Genomic DNA, 27325 nt, shown 5'->3' on the forward strand with positions numbered 1-27325 from the left:
AACTACAGTCTGATGTTTTCTGTCTGATTCGTCTGCTTAGTTGCAGGTATCGGATTATTTTTTTTCCACAAGAGGTGCAGCTTAACAATGCCCTTAAATTCGACTCGCAATGACATTAGCAGAAACAGGGAGAAACGATGATAAACGCATTTCCATTAATTCTAATACGGTAATCGTCATGTATATATCATGAAATAACGAATAATCAAACCTAAACTTAGCACTTGAATACCAACGCGAAGTAATATTGTTTTGTTTAGAAGTAAACAAAACATTAACTTTCATGCTATGTGATATGATAAGGATTTGGTGCGAGTGCACAGCTTGTCGGAGTACAAACAAGCGTTTTGGATTTGGGAGCAATTGTTTCAGGAAGTGATCGATGTTTAAAAAAAACAGTCTTTTAAAAATGATACCATTGCTGCCGTTATAGAGTGGATATATTCCATGGATTGCCATCTGGTTTTAATTGAATGGTAGGCATTTGCTGTGAGAGGTCGTAATTCATATCTGACAGAGTTGTAACTTATTGGCCGGTTCTGTTTACCAACTACCTACCAGCATTAATACATTCATTGGCCCGAGATCTATGAATAAAATCGCATTTTATTGAAAAGCGTTGTAGTATCATTCACTCAGAATTGCATGTAGGCTGGGTTGGAAGTACAGCATTTGTGTTATACGACTCAACATCCAGAGTTTGAGCTTGGAAAGTATTCCCACGGGCTTGGGTGCTTCATAGATTCAACATTAATTAGCCAAGCCGTCTTTAATTGTCATGTAAATCTTCAAATCCAGAGGAGGATCCCATACCCGTTTCTTTTTTATTTCCGTTATTACGGCTGGATTTTAGCCCTGGTTTTCTCTCCATCACCTGTCAGGGGAAAACCAATTTGAATTGATCTAATTCGAAGAGTTCCAGAGCTACCATTATAAAATAACAGCGAAGATGATGGAAATTTAAAAGGATTTGAAGTGATAAACTAGCGAGCAGGAATCCATTAAGATGGCTCTGCAACTCGTAGCAAAATGCGCCAAGAACTTGCCGAATCTCGACGTAATTGGGAAAATAGATCCGTATTTGGTGGCAAATTTCCAAGGTAAGCTTGCTCATAATTTGATTGATTACCTCGATTTTCTTTAACCCATCCACAAGAAAATAATTACTCTTTTCAATTAAATTAATTGATGTCTCTTTCTACTCAACTCTTAAAAGAGATTTGAATTTATTGTGCTATGTGTACATCCAATCTGTCGTTATGGTGCAAAAGTTTGAAGGGATGGTCCTGGCTGAAAATATTGTGGCGAAAATGGAGGGGCTGAGGAGATGTGCTTCACGGGGGCTTTTCAATCCCACCGCTGCCCCCAGTGTGGCGAAAATAGAGGGGGGGGGGGGTGTTTGGTTCACGGGGGCTTTCAGTTCGTTCTCTCTCTTTTATATCAGCTATACTTCGTGGGGGTTTATGGGTAGTACTGGGAAAATGGGGTACGGGGCGCTTCTCCTTCGATCAATCCCTCTCTTGGAAGCGAGCGGTCAACAAAGCAACAGTGGGGCTGAGATCCACGTATTGTGTATGACATAGGTGCTAAACCAATGACGACAGGGAGAGCATAATCTTGCAGTGCAACTATATTGGGGCTCTATAGCTCCCATTTTATTCATACTACTTCCAACCAATCATACTGATGTAGTGTATATACAGTGAAGGCCAATACCAATGCATGGCCATATAAAAGTGAACATAAGTTTAATTATAGAACAAGCCTATGAGAACTGGGGTCGGCACAGGCATCAATGTTTTGGACTATATAACCCTTGACCTATAACAGTATATTACGGTTCCTACTCTATCTGTATAAATCCCTTCTCAGGGCGGTGTGGGGCTGGCTTGGCAACCATTGCGAGGGAGGGGATTGGAACAGGTATATGAGTACATCATTAATGTACCATGCATTAAAGTAAGCTGTCCCTTGTCTTCCCAACCGCGCCTGTCAGCCTAACTGCCCACATGCCTGAGTCTTTCCTACCCTAATGAATAAGTCCAAGTGTAAACAGTGGATGGGGGAACCCCAACAAGTTTATGTAACAATTTGCCTAACCCTATTAAACTCTTCTCCTATTAAATGGCCACTATGTAAACCCATGGTCCCCAGTGCTTTAGGGTACACTGTAATCCCCATACTAACCAAGAATCCCCCTTGTTTTGGTATGGCTATGCAAACAGCCATGGCAATGAGATGAGCATAATATACGTAGGGGAGGCGAGGACGCTGTTCGTGTAATACACATACTAGGCAGCCCTGCAGTAGTTCCTCGACCCATGGTATTATTATGTAATCCCATACCAAGGATGCAGCAAGCCCTAGCTATCAGTCCCCCCACTAACCTAACGTGATGTGGCCTGGTATGTAAACCCCATAGAGCAATTGGGGATGCACAGTGAGTACATGGGTGCTGTTCGTGTGAGCAAGCTAGCCCGAGCATTTACTAGGCCACCCATTAGTAACTGTGCACCACCTCTCACCCCTAGGCGTTGTATACCAGCCGTCTGCCCCCCACCCAACCCAAGGTGGATGTAGATGGTAACCTACATTGATGTTGATGCCTGGCCTCCCAGTCTCACGACCGAAATTTATGCTTGGTGGTACGGAAGTTGCCTGCTCGAGTCTGCTCTGGAACTGCCTGTTTTACCCGAAAAATCCTCCCTATTTATACCCTTCGAGCAAGTCCTTCTATACCACTCAAGCATAGACTCTGGGAGAGTTACATAAGCATTACTTCTGCTCATTAAACATTGTAAACCCCGGAAGATAGTTTGACCCATAGGGAGCTGTACTTAAAATTCAGCTATTTCTCCCCACTCTAAACACAGGGGCTGGAAATAGCCCGGCCAGGGTAATCATATCTGGCCTCGATCATAGCCTCCCTTGTTCTCTACTCTTAAGAGTTACAATTAATCGCTTAAGTCAATACCTCCCAAACTTTGTCTTAACTACTGGAGTGAGCTTGAGGTAGGGCTGTGTGGTATTGGAAGGGTTAGTGCTAGGTTTTCACAAGCTTCCATTGTCTGGCGATTTTGGTCATTTATAAAAAGGTAGTTTAAGCCTATTCCACTCCTGGGTGACTGTCAATCAGGGATACTGCGTGTAGGTGTTAGTCGCCCGGGAGTGAAACGGTTAAACTGGAGAGAATTTTGCCTGTCCCTCTCTTCTCGCGAGAGGGCACTTTACCTTAAAGCTGCATTGTAGGTTTTCACCTAGCTTAAAGTGACATTTCGTCACAATATTCATATCTAAATAATAGGGTAAAATTCACAGACCAAATTGCTGAAAATTTCATCGAAGTCGGATTGAATTTTAAAGTTTATCAATATTTTGTGAAAACAGTTTTATGCACATCGTCATGAATATTCATTAAGTGGGTTGATGATGTCATATCCCCATTTTCCTTTTTCTTATGTAATTACATTAAATCATAATTGTTTCATTTTTTCATACATGTGTAAATGATGTGTCTCCATTATGATGAAATAAGTTGCGGCAATAAATAACTAATGCACTTAATCAGTTGTAAATCCAATTGTTTTAGTTCTTGGTAAAGACAATTACGTGCTTTCATATAATACAATACAAAATAAAAAGTGGGGATATCACATCTTCGGCCCACCTAATAAATATTTATGAAGACGTGCCTCGAACTGTTTCACCGGATTAATGGAAATCTTTCAATTCAATCATTTCGTTATTTGTTATCCGATTGTGAACAAATTTTCAGCATTTTGCTCTGTGAATTTTACTCTATTGATTGAGATATAAATATATCCAGCCTGGACCATCCCTTTAAGTCATGTAAAGGTGAGTGCATGGGCGTCGAGCCGGAGCACAATATCTGGCATTTGTGAGGGAGTGAAATGAGCGAGCGAAATCTGCGAATTTGTGATATTTATATATGCCAAGGTTTGTCATCATAAAGTAAAATTGAACAGATACTCAACGTGATCCAGAGGAAGATATGATTTCCCGGGGAGGGTGTAAAAATCCAAAATGTATTATACGTATGTGCCGCGATCGAGATCCACATTTTTAGCCTGAATTTCCGTTCCAGAGCATCACCAATTCAGAAAGCCATTCATATTTTTCCCCCGCTCCGGAGACCCTCAAATTTCCAGTTTCTCGTTCCAGTCATGGAACCCAGCGCCCGCTCATGCGGATCCTATATAGTACAGGGGTTTTCAAACTACGGCCCGCGGGCCGGATCCGGCCCGCGAGACTCTGGTGGGTTTTTTTCGGGTTTTTTTTTAATCACTTTGAAGTCACAATATGAAACATAGCTCAATATGATTACATTGTGTATCCATGTAGACCTAACCGTAATAAAAGTAATGGCAGAAAAATAAATTTTCCCATACTGAAAGTGACTAGGAGACCGACGTCCTGGTTAGAGTCTACAACAGACATGCTCTATATATTCATTCTACTTTGACTACAAAAAAGTTGATACTTCAAGACATTATCTGTTTCCCCAATTAATATCAGGTATATGTGCAATCTAAGTTCAATTCCGTTTAACAAAGTACTACAATTTTGTTATTGATATTGACTCTCGCTGTATTTTGAAATCTTTTTCTAATTTTGCCTGCGTTCCATATGAAACATTTTTTTCTAATCAAATGCTCCCAAAATAAGGGGCAGATTGCACAGGAGAGCATCTCGGACCCCGACCGCAAGGGTCTTTGCGCTTCGCGCACATTTTTTCTAAGTATCCACTTCACCCCGGCCCTTTGAGGTTGCTTGGAGTCTCATCTTGCCCTTGAAAGAAAAAGTTTGAGAACCCCTGCTATAGTAGGATCCACGCTCAGCACAGTCATGACACGGGCAAATGGCGTTCAACTACAAGCCAAAGCTCTGGACAGCGATACGGAGGCCGCTGATTGGTTCATCGCGCAGAAACGTCATGACCAGTCTCATGCATATTTATGCAGCGCTCCGAAACAGAATTTATTCCGTTCCATTTTTAGTTATCGTTGATACTAGAGCAGTTCCGGTCCGGAGACCCCCATTTTAAGACCAAAGTTTAGTTTCAGTGCCCCCGACTTTCGTTCTTTTTTGTGCAGCACATAGGTATCATTTTTAAAAAATATGATTCGAGTACCCCCCCTGGTATAGTTTTTAAAAAATGCCTATAAAAACCTCAAACAGTACTTCAGTGTGTTCAGTTTCTCCTTTCGAAAAGTAAATATTGATGATCCATAAACTTATGAGTTAAGTCTTGTTTCAACGTGCAGTTTTCAACCAATCAAAGGTCATGAATTTTCATCAATTCCAAAATCCGTATTTTTTCTTAAGTGAAATTGATATGGAAACAGAGCATTTATTGATATTTCTGACATTTTAAAAGAGAACAAACAAATTACACGAGTCCTAAATTATATTTGCTTCTTTCCACCCAAGTATCAGATATTCCTGCAATGATGTGACATAATAAAGGAATATGAAAACGCATAAATAAATAAGAAAATAGATAAGTGAATAATAAAATGAAATCGATAAATGTAAAAAATGAATCAATCACAAGAGTTATTAATGTACCTGACCTGGTTTACAAAAAACGGGGAACAATGGGGAATCGTAATTAGTGCATTCCGAAGTTGAGTGCATGACCATATAGATTTTATTGAGGATGTGACCCTTTTATAATTGAGGGTACATTCATTTTTTATGACTGTTTTCCGCTAGCTTAAAACATGATAAAACCTTGTAAGAATGCTCGTTGTACATTTTCCATGCAGAATAGTTTCCGCGTGTTGTCCAATTTTCAGTTTAAGATATTTTTTCTAAAACTGTATTTTCCTTCAAACTAATGAATGAAATGGTGGTCATTTTGAAAGTCAGAATACAGCATCAACATGACACAAGAAATGACTTTAATGTTGTCAGACAATATTTCACTCCTGTTTCACAATTTTAGACATTCCATAGTCAATGTAAGTGCAATTTTGTGATTTACATGGGTAACTTGCATATTTTGTCCGCCATATTGGATTATGCCAATTGGCAGAAATGCACTTTCATCAACATTTTTGTCCGACAAGTTGTCAGATCTGACAACTTTCCTTGATTTTGATTGGCTGAAAAGCACTGTTACTATGGCAATGGTCGGCTAAAATGAAACTTGTCGGATAAAATTTCTGACGAGTCCTATTATGAAATGCTCCCCAAATTTGGAATCAGAAACATCGAATTGACAAAAAAAACCCCATAAAAACCATGTCTGAACCAAATTAAAGGTAGATTAAGAAAATGTAGGGGTAAGACGAAGCTCTTGCAAAGGCTGCTGTACAAATTTCAAAGGGGGTGGCACCCTCCCCGCAGGGGCCGCGAAACGGTTTTCAAAGTGGGGGGGGGCTGACCATGCACAATAAAAAAAATAGCACGTTCTTTAAGCCTGTCACTCTAACAACAAGTTGTCAATTGCAATTGTATGGTAATTTTTGCGTTATTATACACGTGTTTGGACCCTGTCACGGATCGCCTCCCACGATACCAACATTTTTTTTCCAAAAAATAAAAATAATTTGTAGTAATATTGGTACACCATCGAATGTGTTATGAACCAGTCAGTCTTTCATGATTTTCCATTTCTCATATTAGTGCGCCACACAGAATGAGGGTATTATTGTATTATACTTTATTCATCTGTTTCGATTCGCACAGATTAAAAACATCTGTAGCTGTATATTCATAACTGGAGTACCTGTAAAATGATATGTGTATGCAATCAAACGAGCGAAACACTGTTGCTCATTATAATGGAATCCGTGATTGTAACGTCATGATGAAAAAAAAATCACTTGAACAAAATGAATAAAACGAGCTCTTTATTTGAGTACCAACTACAATAAATTATAGCAATTTTAGAATGTAAATCTTCAAAATTATTTCCATTTCAGATAGTATCGTCATATTTTTCACAAAAAATGTAATATTATCTTATCAATGTGACTATAGGATCTTCCCTATTGTCCATATAATCGTAATAAAACTGACTAAAATTGTATTAATCTCTTATAGTATCAACTCCGCTTGGAATCGTATCAATTTTGACTACTAGTAGATTCGTGTTTGCGACGGGAATTGTGATAGGCCCTGTTTAAAAAAAAAGTTTTGTAATTATAAAGAGAATCGTTTTACATTTCACCCTTTTTTCTTTCCCTTTCTAGACCTATATTATAATACCAGAACGTTATCGATTCAAAAGCATTCTGTATATATGAAAGGACATATTAGTCGTAAGTGGGGGGGGGGGGGTCGTGGATATGGTCCGATTCTTTCCTCTTCGATAGTAACAATATGGAAAAAAACAACTTATATCAATATGGTAGATGAATAATTCTTACCTTATTCTTTTATTCAGGTGTAAAACGAGAGACGCATCACGTGAAAAGTGATTTAAATCCGACATGGGACAAGGTGAGTCAATGTTTTTTTTAAAACAAGTTTACATTTCAAAAGGAAATCAAAATCCACATCAAAACTTGGAGGCTTATGATGGTACCGAAATCATTGTAGAATCGAAGCTGTTATGCATTTTATATTATTCATCTCACTTGATTGTTTTCAGAATCTAGACATGGGGAACCTTTCAACAATTTTTTTTTATATAAGACAAGTTGTCAGATCTGAAAATTTTCTTGATTTTTGATAACTTTCCGATAGAGTCCTAATGTTAACAGTGCGTGTTTTTTTCGGAGAAATCATTAGGCCCTATTCCTTTCATTGTTTGGGGTGGTTTCTTTTCGGAATGTATACGGTTTATCAATAATACCAAGTCATAATACCATTATGGGAACATATATAAGGGATTTGAAACAGAACCGGAACGGATCTACCAGCAGTAAAGTACTCGCACTCTATAGCATGCATTATATCCTGCATGAATATATATATATAAGGATAATTTCATAGAAATTTTCGAGAAGGACTGCGCTGGCATTCTCTCAAGTGTATAAAGAATATGCCTGTTAGGCGGCTATATTAGCTATTTTCCCCCAAATATTTCCGAGCTCGAGACATGAAACTTTCTTCACTGTTTCGTAATTTCTCTAAGGCAATGACGAAAATGCTAGTGCAATGTCATTTAGAAACCTACTCCAACGCTGTGTTTCCCTATACTTTTCCTGTTAAAAGATATAGTTCCCTTTTATTACATGTTTGCATGTAGTTAAATTAATATTCAAGATATATCACCTCAAATATATACAGTGCTAACGCATTTTGCTGGTAGTGGATTTAAATAGAAAGGTGATATGATATAACGTTTCCGCATTGAACAGGCCACATCATTGCCATTCGATTGTAATTTTTTAAGCTATTTTAGTCAATAAGTTAATTGCAACATCAATATAAAATATGAATAAAACATACTAAGATCACGTATAGAATATATCAACTGAATAAATCAAGTGTTATTCATTAATTTTTGATTATTATGTCAACAACTTTACACAACGGATATTATCCTGTCATTATAAACAAACTTGATTCTCTCATATTCATGATAATTTCAACCAGATCAGATAGCCCTTTGGTCTATCTGATCTGGTTGAAATTATCATTAATATGAGAGAATCAAGTTTGTTTATAAACAAACTTGATTCTCTCATATTCATGATTTCAACCAGATCAGATAGACCAAAGGGCTGTCTATAATTGAAAAAAAAAATCAATGTCTCAAATTATAAATTAAAAAAACTAGCTAATGGGCTAACTTTAAAACAGCCTAAACACACTTGGCTAACGCCTCACGCATATAATGTTGAGTTTAATTTGGTGTTGATAATTTCATAGGCCGTGGGTCCTCAATTCACGGTAATCTTAAAATCAAGAAATATACCATATCGTGGAAAATTGTTCCTTTAAAAATAATTGAGTGAATGAGACAATTAAATATTTAATCGAGCGCTCCATTGAAATTAATAATGTCATCGATCTGTATCACTATGAAGATTTAAAACACACTTCAGGCAGAATGGTTAATGACATCAAAGCACTGCATTCATTCAACGTGTTTCGCTTTAGTGAGTGAAATATGTTACGTAATCGTCGTATGATTCCAAATTACTAATTTTGCGGGTATTCCGGTCACGACTGTATACATAACAAACTGATATGAAACTGGAACAAGAAATATATACATGTGTATAGAGCTGTCATGCCCTATAGGCCTCCACCTTACCCCCCGCCTAATGTATTTTCAAGCATATACGAGTGTCAAAATAGGAAGATCACATATTTTGTCGAAAGATCCTCAAAATCTTGAGAAGTGTTGTCCTGAGCAATTTTTGAACAATGCGTGAAGTCTTTACTATATAAAAACGTAAAGAAAAATAAATCATATAAAATATGTTACAATGATGAAAACATGACCAACATCTTTGCATTAAAAATCACATTGTTATTATTATCACTATTATTAGTATTATTATCATTATCATTATTATTACTATTATTATCATTATTATCATTAATATTATCATTATTATTATTATCATGACAAATCTCATCATTCGCAGCTTTCCGAAAAACGTTCACTTGCCAATGAAAAATAAATAAACAAAAATGCCTCTGCATTATATGTTTAACTCCAAGTAAACTATTTGTTTTATTTGCTATTTGAACCTTAATTCATATCTAAAAAAAAGGGACAGAAGCAAAAATTTAATATCTATAGACGTCGAAATATAATTTGATGGGGCCTCTCAAGAAACAAATTTTGTTTGAACAGTTCCCGATATATACTGCTATAAAGGTTATATTGTTTTCGATTTTGTGACGATTCGAAACTATTCTCTTTTTTCTTAACAAGACAGATAAATAATTTGAAACACAGTTTTCTTTCAAATACGACAAATATTATTTTCGTTTCAAAATTCAAGTTGATTCATTTCTATATTCATTTAATACCTTTTAATTTATTCATTCATTTATACATCATTTTTTATTTGTTATATACAATTCATTTTTATTCGTAAATAATATGAAAGAAAAACGTATTATGAATTGTCATTTTTAACACTTAATTGTTAACTGCAGTAAAAAAAAAGTGGATGAAAAATCTTCCATGAGATAGAGTGTACTTGATTTACAGTATGTATATATAGGCCTACCAGCAAACATATAGTTTGAGAACAATTTCCCAACGAGACCGGCAGCATTTCACAATGACCCAAATTAGTACTTAAACTCCGGATTTACACTTAATCACTATTGAAATGGATCCCATTTTTCCAAAAGCCTACATGCTTAAAACATTTTAAAAATTGATTTCCTAAGATCTTGAACGCAGTAAGTGTGTGTTTTCTATCGAATTCTGCGATATCAATTTGTTGAATATTGTGTTTTAATTGTATGAAGGAATACGAATATAAATGTCAGGACATACAGAACTTTTCTACTCCGTTTCGGAAATTCAGTAGGCCTAATTGAATATAATTGTTCTTACAATCATGAATTCAATTGTATTCCAAAATGCATTCTCAAAACACTAATCATATGCGTTTATGTGTATTAGTAATCATATATGGACGGTTTATATCCAATTCGTACAATTACAAACTCGTTTACTATCATTTGGTCTACCATCAGTTCGTCCACGATCCATATTCTATTTTCTATTTTGTCCACTAATGTCGATTCGTACAATCACAAACTCGTCTACTATCATTTGGTCTACCATCAGTTCGTCCACTATCCACATGGTCTAATTTCTATTACGTCTACTCACTTTCCTACCGGGTGCCCATTTATTACAACTGGGTGGATAGTGGCAAATGTATATAAACACCTTGCCCAAGGACGCGATTGCTGCAGTGAGATTTGAACCCTGGACCTTGTGGTTCAAAGTCCAAAGGCGCTGAGCCACACATCTATATACCATATAGAATATGTTTATCCGACCCCATGTATGTGAGACCTTCATGGAATTTTCTGTCTCTGATTTCTGGTTCATATGACAGTCTGTAATTTTCTCAAATGACCATGACTTGGTTAGTTTTTTTAATGAAGTAAGTATCGATAATAATAGGAGTCGGACGTACAAAATGGTTCAATATTTCATGGAATTGCCCCATATAGTCTAATTGGACTTAGTGTTGATTGGGAGAAAATTAATGAAAGAAAATGGGTATTAGACCAACACTGCTTATGAGACAAAATGATCGTAGACGAACGGAGTGATTATTGGACCAAATTAGTGTTAGACGAAATGGCAGTACACTAAATGAAGATTGACCATTCGAAAAGTTGACGAGTTGGCGATAGACGAATCGGCAGTTTATTATCCGAACTGGAACACGGTGAACCATTTACCTTTGTATAAAACAAAATAGCAGAAATCAACTGATTAAACCACCGTTTATACGATGATTTGTAATAGACATCTTAAGATCTTAGTTTGAATGGTAATGAAACCAGCCTAATCATTGTAAAAAAATTTATTCAGGTAAGAGATATATAGCTAAACATATCGATGAAAGTTTCATTTTTTCTTCATTTTTGGTGACGGCACTTGGTAACCACCCTCTATACCATGTACCGAATTCCAAGAACAGACATTTTGAAATATATTTTGTTTTATAAATCAATAAATCAAGATCCTGGTTTTTAAAGAATAATATGCATGGAAATTCACATCCATGAATATTTTTTAAAAATAGAGAAAATTGCAATTTCAATGTATAGATACACAACATAATCCTATGAAAAAGTACCCACAGTCCAAAAAGCAAAACTAAAACAAAAAAAACATTCATAGGCCTAGCAGAGAAAGGGATCGGGTATATGCTATACACATGGACAGTCATGTGAAGTACAGAGAGCTATGAATACTAAAAAATACGCGCGAAAAAAACATGTGTATTTACATAATTTCATATGGATTATAAAGTATATATCTTTTTTCGATTTCAACAGGCACTGGACTGGGACCTGGGTACAAAACCCCTTGAAATCGGAGATTTTATCGAAATAGATGTCAAAGATTGGGAGAGAGTTGGCAGGCATCGGTAAGTTATTATGATGAATAATTTAGGAAATGAATTAAGCCATAAGTTGTATTTATTATTTACTCCAGCTTGGTAGGGTGTTGCAAGGTATTGTTGAAGGACATGCGATCGAAAACTATTGCCTACCAAGATAAATTTAGGAAATGAATTAAGCCATAAGTTTTATTTATCGTTTACTCCAGCTTGATAGGATGTTGCAAGATATCGTTGAAGGACGTCATGTAGCAAAGTATTAGGCCATAAGTTGTATTTTTCATTTACTCAAGCTTGGTAGGATGTTGCAAGGTATTGTTGAAGGACGTCATGTGATCGAAAACTATAGCCTCCTCTCCCCCCCCAAAAAAAAAATGATTTACGAAATGAATTAAGACATAAGTTGTATTTATCATTTACTCCAGCTTGGTAGGATGTTGCAAGGTGTCGTTGAAGGACGTCATTCGATCGAAAACCAAAGAGACAGAGTGCACCGTTCAGCTTAAAGACTGCTCAGATAGACTGACGACGGTAATTTTGTTTTTAGTGATGGTTGGATCCAAATGATCCAGTCACACCTGCACAGCAGACCCCAGAAAGAACAAAGCTATTACGTTATTTTGAAATAAATGCCATCGATCGATTTGGAGTCGCTTTCATTCGTATGACTGCTACAATAAACGTGAAATATTAATGATTGCGATTGATCACCAAAGGTGATTGTAGTAAAAAGTGGAGGTGTCATGGTAATTTGATAGGCATGTGTTTTTGTTTTCTCTCTCATTAAAGGCAGAAATTATGTACGCATAAAGTTCTAAAACATATTCTTCTCCAAAGTTCTTGTTTCTCCGCCGTGTGTACACTGTTAAAAAAAATCCAGAAGATTTTACAGAAAAATACAAATGTTACAGAAAGAAATAACCAAATCATTTTGTAAATTGTTATAACAGGAAATATTTTTACATTAATAATTGTACAATTCTACAGAACAGGTGTGTTTTAAAAAGGAGGGAAACAGTTTTATTACAATAAATTTGAAAGTTATAAATGCATGTAAAATTACGCAGTGCAGTAAGATTACAGGTGTTCTCGAGACTCTGCTTCAGAAATCTTTGTTTTTATTAAGTAGAAATTTTCTAACAGAGAAATCGTGGGAAAGGTGGTTGACTGTGGTGCAACCGAATTGTTTGTTTCAAATAGTATATTGCGCATCATTTAATATTATTTTCTAAATGATTGGATTCGTTAAAATACCACATTGGTCTAACATTTCCTTTCTTTTATTCGCAGGGTGAGATTGAACTGGTTCTAAAATACCGGGATCCGACTTCTGGCCAAGCAGCAACAACAGGAGGTAAGTTATTTTTTTTTATTATTCTATCGGTTAATGAACGCTTATTTGTCTTAATCGCTTTCGTCTCTGAGGGCGGCGGCGGCGGCTGGGGAGAGGGCGCTGCCCCTTTCCATGACTTGGGATAATTTTTTTAGTACGACAGAAAATTTATTGGAATAGTGCTTGCAAAAACAGTGTCGGAAAAGATATTCGCCCCCCCCCCCCGGTCGGGTTTATCGGCATGCCTCTGGTCTCAGCCCACTTTGCACATTTGGTGTAATTTACAAATGGGTTGTCTTGATTGGGGCCATATCGGTCCCATGTCCACTTTGGTTAATCATCACTTCGTCTAAATATCATAGGTTCCATATCATTTGGTCTATACTTCAGTGAAAATGAGCAGAATACATTAGATTAAGAGGGGTCCGACAATCAAACATACACTAACTGAATTATGATTATTAGTCAGTGGAAAATAAACAAACTGATACCGATAAAGGAAGAAATATGAATTGGAGTACCATGCACATGTCGAACTCCACATGTGTGGTTCGACTTTTAATTAGACCAAGTGTCCGCAGACCAAGAGAGGGTATTAAACTATTTTGCCACCCTCACTCTCCAGCCCCCATACCTCATATTTTGTATACTCTTTTTTTACATCCCAGCGCCATTTGCCTCTTAGAATGTTATTATTAGGGGAAGCTCAACTAACGCAAATTTGGTTTAAAATATATTCTAAAAATATTAAAGATTTAGGGGATATTCGTCCGATTCGAAGGAAAACATAGTTATGAATATTTCAAATTCAAATGTTTTACTTTTTAACGTCACATGCAAATAGCCACCCAGTATGTAATTTGATTTTTAAAAATCCATAAAATGCTATTCTCTGAGAAAATTGAACGAAGAGAAAGATTTAGCTGGCTTTCAATAGGCCATCAGACACATCATTTCATTCACTCATCTATAATAATATATATATATATATATATATATATATATATATATATAATATATATATATATATATATATATATATATATAGTCATCCATCATCATGATTCACAAACCATTCAAAGATGTGAGTCGATGTTACATGATATCTGGAGCAGCTGGTCACATGTAACATAGAAAACATACGATTTCCAAAATTCTGAAGTCAAATTCAAGTTTATTTGATCAAATCAAACAAGACACATATTAAATAGTTTGACAAAAATCAATCTGACATGATAATAATAATACGTGAAGCTTAATATAGCGCTTATAATGAAAACGAATCTCTAAACGCTTTACACAAATCAGGTATAATAATCATAATAATATAACATAAACACAATACGAGCTATACTACACGGTATTAATGTTCAATAAAATGTTATTTCTTGGTAAAGAGGTGACATTTAGGTGGTTTCTTGAATGTTTCAACCAAGATCTTGGTTCTTATGTGCAGTGGTAAAAAACAAGGTATCAGAGGATAAGTTTGGGATCTTATAGAAGCTCAGCTTATGAAAGGGACCCCTAATGAAACAAACAAAATAAAACAAAGTAAGTTACATTACAACAAGAAAATTTATGAAATAGTATTTACAATGATAATTCAGAGAGAAAATAAGAAAAATGCATACATAAATCCACAGACACACACGCACCAAACCTAAAACATGCACACGCACCCTCTCTCACACACATGTTTTTTCAAGTTTCAAGATTTTGTTATATCTCAATTAATATTTTCGACATTAAGTTTTAACTATAGGCAGTGTTGGAATGAATCTGATGCTTCGTGGTAACTTATTCAATTCTTTGATGCAAACTATCACAAAAAAATTCATAAGCTTGTGGTTGGTAGATAAGATTTCTCTGACGCGTATTGTACAATTATGGACCTTTGAGCAAACAACAAATGCATTTTTTAAAAAGGACATTTTTTTTAGAGGATTGTGATTTGTACATAAATGTCAAATAATTCAAGGAGACTAAATCATCAAGAGATAGAATCTTCAGTTGCAGAAATAAAGTTACACGTGAAGTTATGTAATTCGAGCTTGTCATTAGCCTGATAACTTTCTCCTGAAGAATTAGTAACTAGTTTAAATGGTTCCTTATAGGTATTTCCCCATGCAACATTACACTAGATTAAGTGTGGCATAATAATAGGATTGTAAAGAGTTACTTAAGTTTGCCGAGGTAAAGACAAAAATAACTTATAAATCACACCAACACTCCTCGAAACTTTGGTACAAATATTACTGAGACGATTTTTCTATGATGCGTGATCATCAACTACAACTCCCGAAACCTTACATCTTGGCTTCGATTTATCTGATAACCTCCTATTGATAATGGATCAATATCATCAGGGATTCTTTTACCATTTGTTTTAAAAACAATATGTTGTGTTTTACTAGCATATATTAAAATTTTGTTACAGCAAACCACTTGAATATATTTTGAACTTCATTATTTCTTGAAAGATTATGCATATCTTTATGACGGGAAAGTAAGCAATTGTCATCTGCAAAATAGTGAATAAGTAAAGAATTGTGATGAATTTAAAACGCCATTAACATAAATCAAGAGCAGTAACAGTAAGAGACCCAGGACTGAACCTTGGGTTACATCACATTTTACCTCATTGGATTGCAATTTAACTCCATTAATCATTACATACTAAAATCTATTCTTTAGGTAATGATCGACAGTATTAAATGCCTTCGATAAATCTAAAAACACACCAACACAAAGTTTTCCACTATCAAATGCACTAATGATAGTATTTAATAAATTCAAAACTCCATAAACTTGTGGATTAATTCTTTCGAAAGCCAAATTGTTATGGATTATAATATTATGAAGTTGCAGGAAATCATCCAATGTTTTTTACACTAGTAAGTATGTTATTATTTGACGAATTTTCCCAAACATTCGTTTGTATGCTTCTCTCACTTTTCGGCATTTATAATTAAAGCAAATTTATTTCGTGTTGGGCCGTCCGATGAAAATAAATTTGCTGATAATTATAATATACTCTTAAGATTGAGACTTACAAAGTCCTTCCACTTTAGTCACAGGTCAAGACGAAGCTGATACTTGCCCCAAAGCTCCCGATCCTTTGCCAGTCAACGTCAACGCTGGAATGCCCGGAGCCCCGGTTTCGGGACCAGAAGGAGTTGGACTAACGTAAGTAACCGATTTTCAAAATACCGTTGAAACATAATGTTATGCAATTCAAGCTTATGGCTGTGGTCCCATGTGCAACCCAGATGATTACCGTGGAAGATTAATAAGAAGTTATTTTTAGAAAGGTGATCAAAAATAAAATGCTTTAATTACACGGCTTTGTCGACGATTTCATTCGCTGTTATCATGCTCTCTCATCTGTTTCTTGAATAATTAACCAAAAGTCTTTCTTAGTCAATATTTTCTTGGCGATCAGGTGCAATTAAATTATCTTCAATATACATTACATTATGTAAACTGTACAAAAATATTTGAAAGGGAAATCATTAAATCATAAATGTCAGTATTTCAGTTTCAAGTACAAAAAGAGATCATGTTTGTTCTCTTGCTAGGCTCGCTCTAGACAGCTGGCAGCAGACTGTTTCTCGGGGCTTTTTAACATTTTTTAAAATTTTCCCTCGTACACAGACGACTCGCGATCTTTCAGCCGCCATTAGGGGGTTAACAATGCAAACCCCCGACGGGGCTCATCGATTTTTGTATTCATTTCATAAAAATCTAGAAAAAGAACTGGACCAAAATAAAGATGAAAGATATTATTTGTATAAAGTTTATGGTCATGTAGAGTGCAATTTGGATATCCGGTTATGATATGAAGTCTCCCAAACAGAAAACGGGCGGCTCTTCTTTCTCGCTCGCTGCACTAGCTCGTAAAATCGAAATCAAAGTGAATTCAGGGGCAAACAATAGGACCAGAATGACCCGTACAGTGGCAAAAAAAGTGTTAACTCAAGATAACCATTCTCTGTTTACCCCGAATAGTTCTAGAACCTCGTGTCTAAATATGTGTCAATTTTATTTCTTTCGAACAGGTTTATGCCTGGCCGCACGAAGAGGGAGGGTCTTTCTGACAAACCACGTGACTTTCAAATGCGAATCAAGATCTGGGAAGCGCGTCAACTTTACGGTGCCAACACCAACCCAGTTTGTCGGGTAACCGTCCTTCATAGCACCCGGGTAACCAAAGTGAAGAAATCAACCAACAAACCATACTGGGATGAGGTAAGTCCTATTTGTATTTCTAATATATTTCCCCTTTTAACATGCTCCAGTAAAAGGGAGTTTGTGCCATCGGCACATTTCCCCTTGATACTTGATTTCAAAATTGGGAGAATCCCCTCACCCCCGAAATTTAGACTCGTTATGATTATGATCACTGCTTCTTATTTAACAGCGAAACTGGTTTTTGCTTTTTTTGTCAAAGAGCTAACAGAAAACAGACATAATAAAATGGTATTTGTGGCACAAAATTTGAATAACAGTGCAAAACACGATCGCACTTAACTCTTTCGATGACTCTCCAGCATGTCTGTGGTACAAATAATGTTCCGTGCTACAAACAAATAAGAAAATTAACCGTCACACTCTCTGTTTCATAATGTATTCTGTTGCATAATTTTATAATATTATCATAGATTTTAAAGTAATCCCGAGCAATGAGAGAGAAGGAAATAACATATCATCCATGGTACCTCACTTGTTTGAAGTACTTTTAACTTTGATTACTGTGAATTATTAATAAACTTACATTTTTCCTTTATTCATCTTACAGCTGTTCTTCTTCCAGTTCAACATAAGCCCTGTGGAATTGTTTGATGAAGCCATACAATTCCAGGTATGTTTTATCATTATTATTATTTTTTTTTGGGGGGGGGTGGAAAATCACCAAAATATTCACAGTAAAAGTTATATGTAGCGCAGTTTTACAGGGTACACATTTATTTTGCGTAGGATGCATATACCGAACAATGGCAAAATTCAACATTTGGAGGTTTTATGCATAAAAAATGTCAAAACGTTTGGAATTATCATCAGCTTACCCCAATCATGCAGAAAATATTCACAAGCAAATAAAAAGTAAAAGAAATGATGAACACTCGCTTGCCAACACAATCATTGCCAAATAAAGACCCTTTTATTATGAGTTACGCAAAGCTTATGCAGTACTATTCTATCAGCAGAATATATTCTTTTTACTATAATTACATTTCAAATTTGTGTCACATTTGTGTAAATATTGTTAGACAATGGATTTAATGATTTACTTTTCCCTCCATAATGGTGTAATGATCCAATTAGTGCCCGGCTAGTTATCATAATATTGTTTCAATTACCAGAGTATCGCCACTCCAGCTTTTATTTGCTTATGGTCCAATGGGCCCAGTTTGTCATCATTATTTCGAAATTGGGTTACTCTATTTTAATGCCCGAATCTACGAGTGAAATTATTGCCGTCACGTAATCACATATCAGGATAAAAAAGTTTTCGCCTTCTCATGAACTAGATATGAAATGGATATTTAGATATAACAATCTATCTAAATAAATGACGCAAAATCTTCTTTTCCTACGTTCTTCTCATCAGTAAAGTGGATCTCCCGCTTAGTAGATCAGTAAGTTCCGTATCGGATTAGAAAGCTGAAACTATTTACATGTTTATCATTGAGAGTAGTCACTTCTGTGTGGCTTGTATTTGATGCTGACAGATTACAAAACAAAAGGGAAAACATACAATGTTGCAAGATGGGTTGCGATCTCTTAAACGACGGCATCATGGTCGCTAGAATGGTCGACGCGGATGATTGTGATGCCGTGCATACTCGTGAAATGCTCGCACTACTGGTCGTATTACCCGACACGACTTAATTTGATTGTGAAACCGTCCGAATAAAGACGCGACCAGTCACAACCACATTAGGTTCGTGCGAACTCCTGTAAAGAAGGAAACGAACACAAACGATCGCACGACAAACTTAGAAAGCGCCTTTAAAGTCAGTCCAAAATGCTTTAATGCTAACGACGTTTGGCATTCGTATATATTTGCTGTACTGTTTTTCTTTCCCTTTCGCTCGTCATGAAGTGCACAAGCGGCTGTATCCATGTACTGAGGCATGGTAAGCAGAAGGATAGGGCGTAAATGATTTTGTTCCCCAAGGGCACAAAGAAAACCATAACAAATGGCACCCAACACAGGTAGAATGACAAGGTCATGATGATCAGGGTTTTGGTGCCTTTCAGTCGCGATCGTTGGCTTTGATCAGGGTATCTCATTGTCGGTTTCTTTGAGGATGGTGCTCTATGATTCCAGACACTTCTTCTATTACCTATTGCTTCACTCCTTGAATGAGGGGTTATGGAGCTCTGTAACTTGTCAAACGAACTTTCTACACCATATCCTCGCTCTGCATAAAGAGCCACCGGGATTCCCGTAGAGTCGATCGTAGCGTCGGTCGCAGCATTTGAAAGTCGATAATCATGCATTCCCGACTGACGATCTTTCAGGTATTAAACCATCTCTATTTTTATGTTCATCTCCTACCAAGACACATTAGTTGGTGGTTGGTACATCTTTATTTAGGCTTCGGTCCAAACTGTGGCTAATGTCCACAATTGTTCCTTTGTTGACATCAATTTTATTTGCTACAGGTGGGTGTGGCTCAACTGCATCTTTTGTCACTTAATCTCTTGACGAGGTGGCGGTTGACAGGTGACATTCTTGACCTGATAATCTGTATGACTCAACATCCTCTGACGCAGATGCTGTACTCTGAAAAGGTTGTTTGATTATGCGTTGTGTTGCTGTTTGTGTCACTTTGGTATGTTCCGTTATCGCGAACCCAATGGAATCTACCCTATGTGGACGGACAACGCGTTTCGTATGCTTCCACGTAATCCAAAGAAGACCACTGTTTGAGATTGTGGTACATAACGTGGTGAAAACAATAGGAACCATAAAGCAGATCACAACGGCATAGTGGATCTGGTTATCCCTTTCTACAGATGCTCTACATGGGAATGCAATTTCCTCCCATAGAGACAACCAAGGTATCGGTAACAACAAGAAGGCCGCACTTATCCAGAATACAATCAGTACTGTTGCCACAGATATCTTAACATGTCTTAACGTGACATGGGTTAAGTAACGTAGAGGGCGTGACACCATGATGTACTTGTTAATCCCGATGAAGTTCAGCGTGGCCATGACCGATAACAAGAAAATTGATGACATGAACGGGGAGACATTTGCCGCCACGATGCAATTGAAGCTAATTGGCATGAAAGAAAGGAGCGTACACAAAAACCAAACAACACATGAGAACATGTTCAAATAAGCTAGTAGTTGGTACAAAAATTGCGTCACTTCGTGCACTTCTCTATCAGAACCTAGGACGATAAGGATGAGAATGTTAAGGACCGTGGCTAGAAATGTGCTTATGGCATTAATTGTAATTATCAAGGTATAGCTCGTGTCAGAGCTAAATATTTCAAAGTTTGAACTGTTGTTTGCCATCTTAATATCGATCTCTTGTCAAGCCGTCCCCAATCTGTTAAAAAAAGTCTTGGAAACTGTAGACAATGACGCGACCTCGCTATTATTGAGGAAATGTGACTTCACTCATACGACAAAATTGATCATTAATGTAGCTGTATAGAGTGCATAAGCAAACATATAGATGACATTTTTTTCAACCATTAGGAGGTGTTTGTTGTCAGCGACACAGCATTGCACAAACCAATCGGATCACTGTCAAACACTGTCAAACTCTTAATGGCATTTTGATTGTCTTGATGTGTGTATTAAGAGTCATATCACGTTAAACGATAATAATTTCAATACTAGTCTATGCTTGGCACATCTCTAGACTGATGACTAAACTATTTGATTTGCCAGATTTACCGGTGAATGTTTTGGTGCAGGTAATGCTGTTCTCCAACTTAACCGAATAAGATTAACTGATTTTACAGTTCCAAAATTGTAAATTTAATTTTGTGTTAGTATGTTTTTATAAAGTTACACTTCTAAAGAACGAAACAAATGAACTACATGTCCGCAATAGTCATCCGCATGAAGCCATGAGTGTCACGATCAGAATCGACACGATCATGGCCCCAGTGTCCCTTTTTATGTGACTGGAGTCGTTTGATTGATGCTTCACCAGTGGAAATAGTCACCAATTATCGTTCAGCAATACTACAATCCCTTCATCACTTGTTCACTTATAGCCGAGTGTCAACAAACGCACTAATTGATATTGCGTCTATGGTGCTTTGTGTTTGTTGGCTAATATCGATTTGTTGGTTCCGAAAGAGGTAAAATTGACAGTTAATAGAGCCATATTTAATAATTAAGTCACATTCAATAATTTACAAGTGTGTGCGTCCGTCTTTGCATTCATACCAGAGGTTGATACTGCCCTACTTTTACAAAAGGGAGACGAGCAAAAACTGAAGCAATCTTTCCTGTAAGATGGTAAAATGTGCCTTTATATTAACACAAATTTCAAATCATTAGCACAATAGTTAACACGCCATTATATCATATGAGGATTAGTGTTTTATATATATTTGCTTTGATTATTGTGGTTATGCTACTTGATTCCTTTCTGTAAGGCATATTAGTTGTAGCCTGGATGCCTTACATATTTTAAATTAACCCGGAGACATAAGGGAAAATGCATTGTTATAAGTGCGTTCCTGAAAATCAATTTTCCCGTAAATGACAAAAAGTCTTGATACCAATTTCCACATTTCTTTAGCCATATGCCGAGTCCCTTAAACACAGGACCCATCTCTGTGGTCTATTGGTCATAATTTAGGCATTTCCCTTCATAGAAAAATTAGGCTCATGTTTGATTTCTTTGGACGAGGAAGAGATATTTTTTAACTTTACACCCCCAAAAAAGAAGAAGAAATGGAATCTTACTTGAAGCTACACAATCGTCATAATCATTTTTAATTTAATCTCTATGAAGGGCATGATTCCGAAATCTAGACGTAGTTGTGTATGTTCTCAAGACTTAATATATATTCAATGGTCACCCACTTTCATTTGCAAGGTTGGTGTTTGTAAGACACCGAACGACTAATACACGGAACCGGGGGCACTTGCCCCCCTTAAATTCCCCGTAGGAATAATGCCCTTTTTTCAAAATGAAATACTCTCAAAAAGCATTACTTTTTTAAGCAAAAAATAATTTATTTTTTAAGTAAGAAAATAACAACATTTTTGCACCAATTATTGTTTAGTAAGGTACTCATTATGTTACTGATTACAAAATATGCTTGGAATGTCCAATTTTCAGGTTGGACTATCACAAATTTTCAGCTCGCGCTTCGCGCACATATTCTATTGGTAAGTAAGATATACGTATCCTATTCATGATCCACTAAACGCAGTCCTTAACAGGTACCTTTTCTGTTCGGTACATTAAAAATTTCAGCTCGCGCTTCGCGCTCGCGTTAATTCTTTGCTTAGATACACATCCTTTTCATAATTACAAAAAATGTTCGGAAATGTTTAATGTTCAGATCTTATTGCATGAAATTTCCACAAGTTTGAGCTCATTTTTGCGCTCGAGAGAATGCCCTTTAACAGTAATTTGCGCCATAATTGACCAAAAAGGGAGTCTTACGATTTCAGATTTGACCATTCTTTTCTAACTCGCTTGCTCGCCAAGCTCTCTTGCGGAAAAATGAAGTCTAAATATATATCTCATCAATCAGAAATCACTTCGAAAAGGCTTTGCTTAACTTAACTACTACAAAACAGACAACTACCATTTTGTATATATAATCTTAAAGTGAAAATATCCGTTTGCACCAAAATGCCCATCATAAACGAAAAAAAAAGTTTCGCCCCCTGCACTATTGATATTTGACAGGAGAGTTCATTATTTTGCCAATTAATCAAAATCTATCCTTTATTTCGTGGTATCTGATAGAAAAGAGTTTACGGCATCTCTTTGCATTGATAGGGGCAGTCGAAATATTTAAATTAATTCCAACGATTTGTTGCATTGGCTATCATTTGTTTTGCTATTTTCCGTGCTCTTTCGCTCGTCATAAAATGCACCAGCGGTTGTACCCACGTACTCAGACATGGCAGGCAGAATGCAATAGCATGCACAATCTCGATCCCCGTGGGCGCGAAAAAAATCTCAACAACAAAAGTGATCCAGCATAGATAGAATGACAAGGTCATGATGACCAAGGTTTTGGTGCCTTTCAGTCGTGATCGTTGACTTTCGTCAGGGTATCTGGTCGGCTTCTTCGGTGAAAACAAAGGTGCTTTATGACTCTGGGTACTTCCTGTGTTCTCTCGTGTTTCACTCCGAGAATTCCCTCGACGCACTGGACAAAAGCCTTGTGAGATTCTTGTAGAGTCGATCGCTGTTGTACCATGTATCCCCGACTGACGCACCTTACAATTCATCTGGCAACCGTTATCTGCTTCTACTGATACGCATTTGTTGTTCGATGGCTCATCTTTTTCAAGGTTACGGTCCAAGTTGTGGTTGATATTCGCAAATGATTCTGCGCTGACACCGACACCATTAGATTCTTCACAGGTCCTTAGTTCAGTCGATAGTTTATCATCATTGATCTCTGAAACTTGGAGCTTACCTGTGGTTGACAGATGATATTCCTTAACTTCTACCGTTCTGGGTGACTTCATATCCCTCTGTGTTGAGGAGGAACTCTGAGGAGATTGTTGGTTTGAACGCTGTGCTGATGTTTTTATCGCTTTGTTTCCAACATTCCCAAACCCAATGGCATCCGCCCTATGTGGAAGTACAACACGTTTCGTATGCTTCCACATGATCCAAAGAAGACCACTATTTGACAAAGTGGTACATAAAGCGGTAAAAGCAATAGGAACCATAACACAGACTACAAATGCAAAGTTGTCAGTTGAGCCCTCTGCTGCAACATTGTAACATGGGAATCGGACTCCCTCTGAGAGCGAGAACCCGGGTATTGGTATCATCAAGAGAGCTGCACTAATCCAGAGTATAATCAGGGTCGTTGCCACAGATATCCTCACGCGTCTCAAAGTGACATGTGTAAGGTAACGCAGAGGACGTGACACCATGATGTACTTGTTAATCCCGATGAAGCTCAGCATGGTCATGAGAGATAACAAAAACACTGATGCCATGAATGGGGAGACGTATTTCGCCACGATGCAACTGAAGCGAATTGGTATGAAAAAGAGGAGCATGGACAAAAGCCAAATTACACAAGCGAACATATTCAAGTAGGCGAGCAGTTGGTACAGGAATCGTGTGACATCGTGCATTTCTTTATCAGAACCTAAGACAAGAAGCTTGAGAATGTTGAGGACGATGGATAGAAAAATGCTGGTAAAATTACTTGCAATTATCAAGTGAAAGCTGGCGTCAGAGCTAAATAATTCAAAGGTAGAACTGTCGTTTGCCATCCTAATTTTTTCTCTGTCCGATGTACATTTGCTTATTCACAATGCTGGTAAAGATGCGAGAAATGATATCCTAAACGAAGAATGGAAGATGTAGGCCTACCCAAGAAAGAATTCGCAATGGGATAATTTGATACTCAGTTATTGAATTAATGTGATATTCAATAAGCCTACTGCCTTCGTACGATAATAATAGTAACACTTAATATATCCATAACGATATCAGCAGATGGGTTGATATGTAAGTTAACGTGTGGTATCCTGGAGACAGATGATAACTTTGTTATGAAATCAATAAATGTGCTTGTTCCTCTTTTGTCACTCTGCTATGTGTCCGTTTTTATTGTCTTTAATGAAAATGTGAAATCAGGACCGCTGAATAGAACAGAATCATGTCCCTCTTTCGATCACATCTACGTGTCGATTGGTTTCCCTTCTTGTTATGTCATGTCAATGAGGATGCATCACCGTACGTGACTGTGAAGACAGTCAACTAATAGTTTTTAGATTACAATGATGTAGATCTTACTGACATTTCTGTCAACGTTAAACGATGTAGTTTTAGTTCCAATACAAATAGGCCTACATCCCAGGCACACCAACGGGCTGATTATAATTATTTAAAGGGAAATTTTACCCTGACAAAAAGTTTATTGTAAAAATAGTAAAAAAATAATAATAGATATTGCAGAACATTTGAGAAAAAGTCCATTAAAGAATTAAAAAATTATTAGAAGTTTAGTTGTTTTATTTGTGACGTCATATGCGAGTAGCATATATACATAGCGAAAGGTAAAAAAATCACTGGTATGTAATTTTCTCGGAAAGTTGAAAAATGGTTTTTGCTGTACGTTTGTATATTAATAGACATGTGATTTTACACCCGATAATGAATAGAAAACGAGTATAAATCATCAGGAATCATTAAAATAATGAAATTCATTCATTTTGTGTTACATACATGTATGATTGCAAAGATGAAAATAGGACATTTTAATGTACATAACAGAGCACTGGACTGGTGAGTAATGTGTTCTATATGCACGATTTAATCTGAAAAAAAGATTTGTAATGAAAATATAATCATCAGAATAATATATCCGAAAGTCTACATTCATAATTCATATTTCAAATCAAATGGATCCCTTCCATAAAATCAATGAATAGGGGAGTGACAAAAATAATCATTTCCCTTCTCTTATTATTTTCTCTGGTGATATTGAATCAAACCCAGGCCCACAATTTAAGTTTCCATGTGGAAACTGCGAAAAACCAGGAAAATCTAATCAGTGCGGCCGTCTTTGTTCCACTTCTAAAAGATGGTATAGCCCGATAGTCCGGATAGTATGGAAATATATACAAGTTGATATCTGAGACCCGATGAAGAGTGGTTTTGTTCAACCTGCTTTTTACCATCTTTCTGTAAATCTTTATTTGATGACTATGATAATACTCTAGAGGACTGTGAGAAAGAAATTCGGGTACCCGAAATTATTCCAGAGACAAATTTACAACAAAAAAGCTCGAAGGATTCAACGACAGTTTTTCAAGATTTTGAAAACATATTTGCTGTAAAAGTTCTTCACTTTGAACATTTCAATGTTAGATCTATTCTACAAAAAATATCAGAAATTCCACTTCTTTTTAAGAAAAAGAATCTTGCAGTCATTGCTTTCAAAGAAACATGGTTAAATGACTCCGTGAACAATGAAGAAATCAATATAGATGGATACAAAGTTATACGCAATGATTGATTATCAGGCTGGGGGTTATGGTGGTATATATCTTTATATTTGCGTTTTTCAGAAATTTCCACTGGCTAAAAAATATATTGACTTATTGAGTCTTCATTGATTTAGCCAACTCATCAAAGGGGCAACCCGTGTCACACACACATTTTCATCTTTTTTGGATGATTTTATATGTAACAACGAACAAAAAATAGTCAAAGTGGTGTTGCTGATCTTGGTATAAGTGACCATTCTTTTCTTTTCTGTACACGTAAGAAAAACAGACTGGCTATTGGTGTTCATAGAACCACTGATAGAACGTTGAAAAAATATAGCGAAGAATCTTTCAATCTCAAACTGTCTGCCGTTTGATCGGTCAGATTTCAAACCAATGCACTGACGTAAATAAGGCTTGGTCAGTTTTTCAAAATAATTTCATTTCAACGTTGAGCATGATAGCGCCACAAAAACAGATAATAATTAAACAGACCATAAAACTGGATCACTATAGATATTATTTATCTTATACAAGAAAGACACTTGGCTTATAAGAAAATGAAGAACTATTTAAGAGATGAGGAGTATGAACGGTATCTAAAAGATACAAGAAATTAGGAAATGTGGTTCAAAGAGAGGTGAAAAGGCCAAATTAGAATACCTACAAAACAAAAAATAAGAAGATAAAAAAGATTCTAAAAGACTGGCAGAATCTAAAAAGTTTTGGAGTAAAAAGGGAAAATGGAAAGGACCAAGATTTGGTCAT

The 27325-nt window shown here is 36.4% G+C and overlaps 1 protein-coding gene across 2 annotated transcripts in view; it reads left to right on the top strand.

The window, feature by feature from the left end:
* The first annotated feature begins 478 nt into the window (after positions 1-478).
* Positions 479-27325, top strand: part of LOC121425594 (myoferlin-like) — a 109305-nt gene continuing 82458 nt past the window's right edge. Inside the window, exons 1-8 of one of the 2 annotated variants that reach the window (XM_041621705.1) lie at positions 479-1100; positions 7415-7470; positions 11971-12062; positions 12461-12566; positions 13326-13389; positions 16440-16554; positions 17427-17616; positions 18167-18229. In XM_041621705.1, coding sequence (XP_041477639.1) covers positions 1007-1100; positions 7415-7470; positions 11971-12062; positions 12461-12566; positions 13326-13389; positions 16440-16554; positions 17427-17616; positions 18167-18229 — 780 coding nt within the window. In that variant the 5' untranslated portion in view covers positions 479-1006. The remainder of the gene's footprint in view (positions 1101-7414; positions 7471-11970; positions 12063-12460; positions 12567-13325; positions 13390-16439; positions 16555-17426; positions 17617-18166; positions 18230-27325) is intronic. The other variant, XM_041621706.1, reaches the window with a different exon arrangement.

The sequence above is a fragment of the Lytechinus variegatus genome, chromosome 12, assembly GCF_018143015.1.
Source record: "Lytechinus variegatus isolate NC3 chromosome 12, Lvar_3.0, whole genome shotgun sequence".
In the NCBI taxonomy this organism is placed as follows: domain Eukaryota; kingdom Metazoa; phylum Echinodermata; class Echinoidea; order Temnopleuroida; family Toxopneustidae; genus Lytechinus; species Lytechinus variegatus.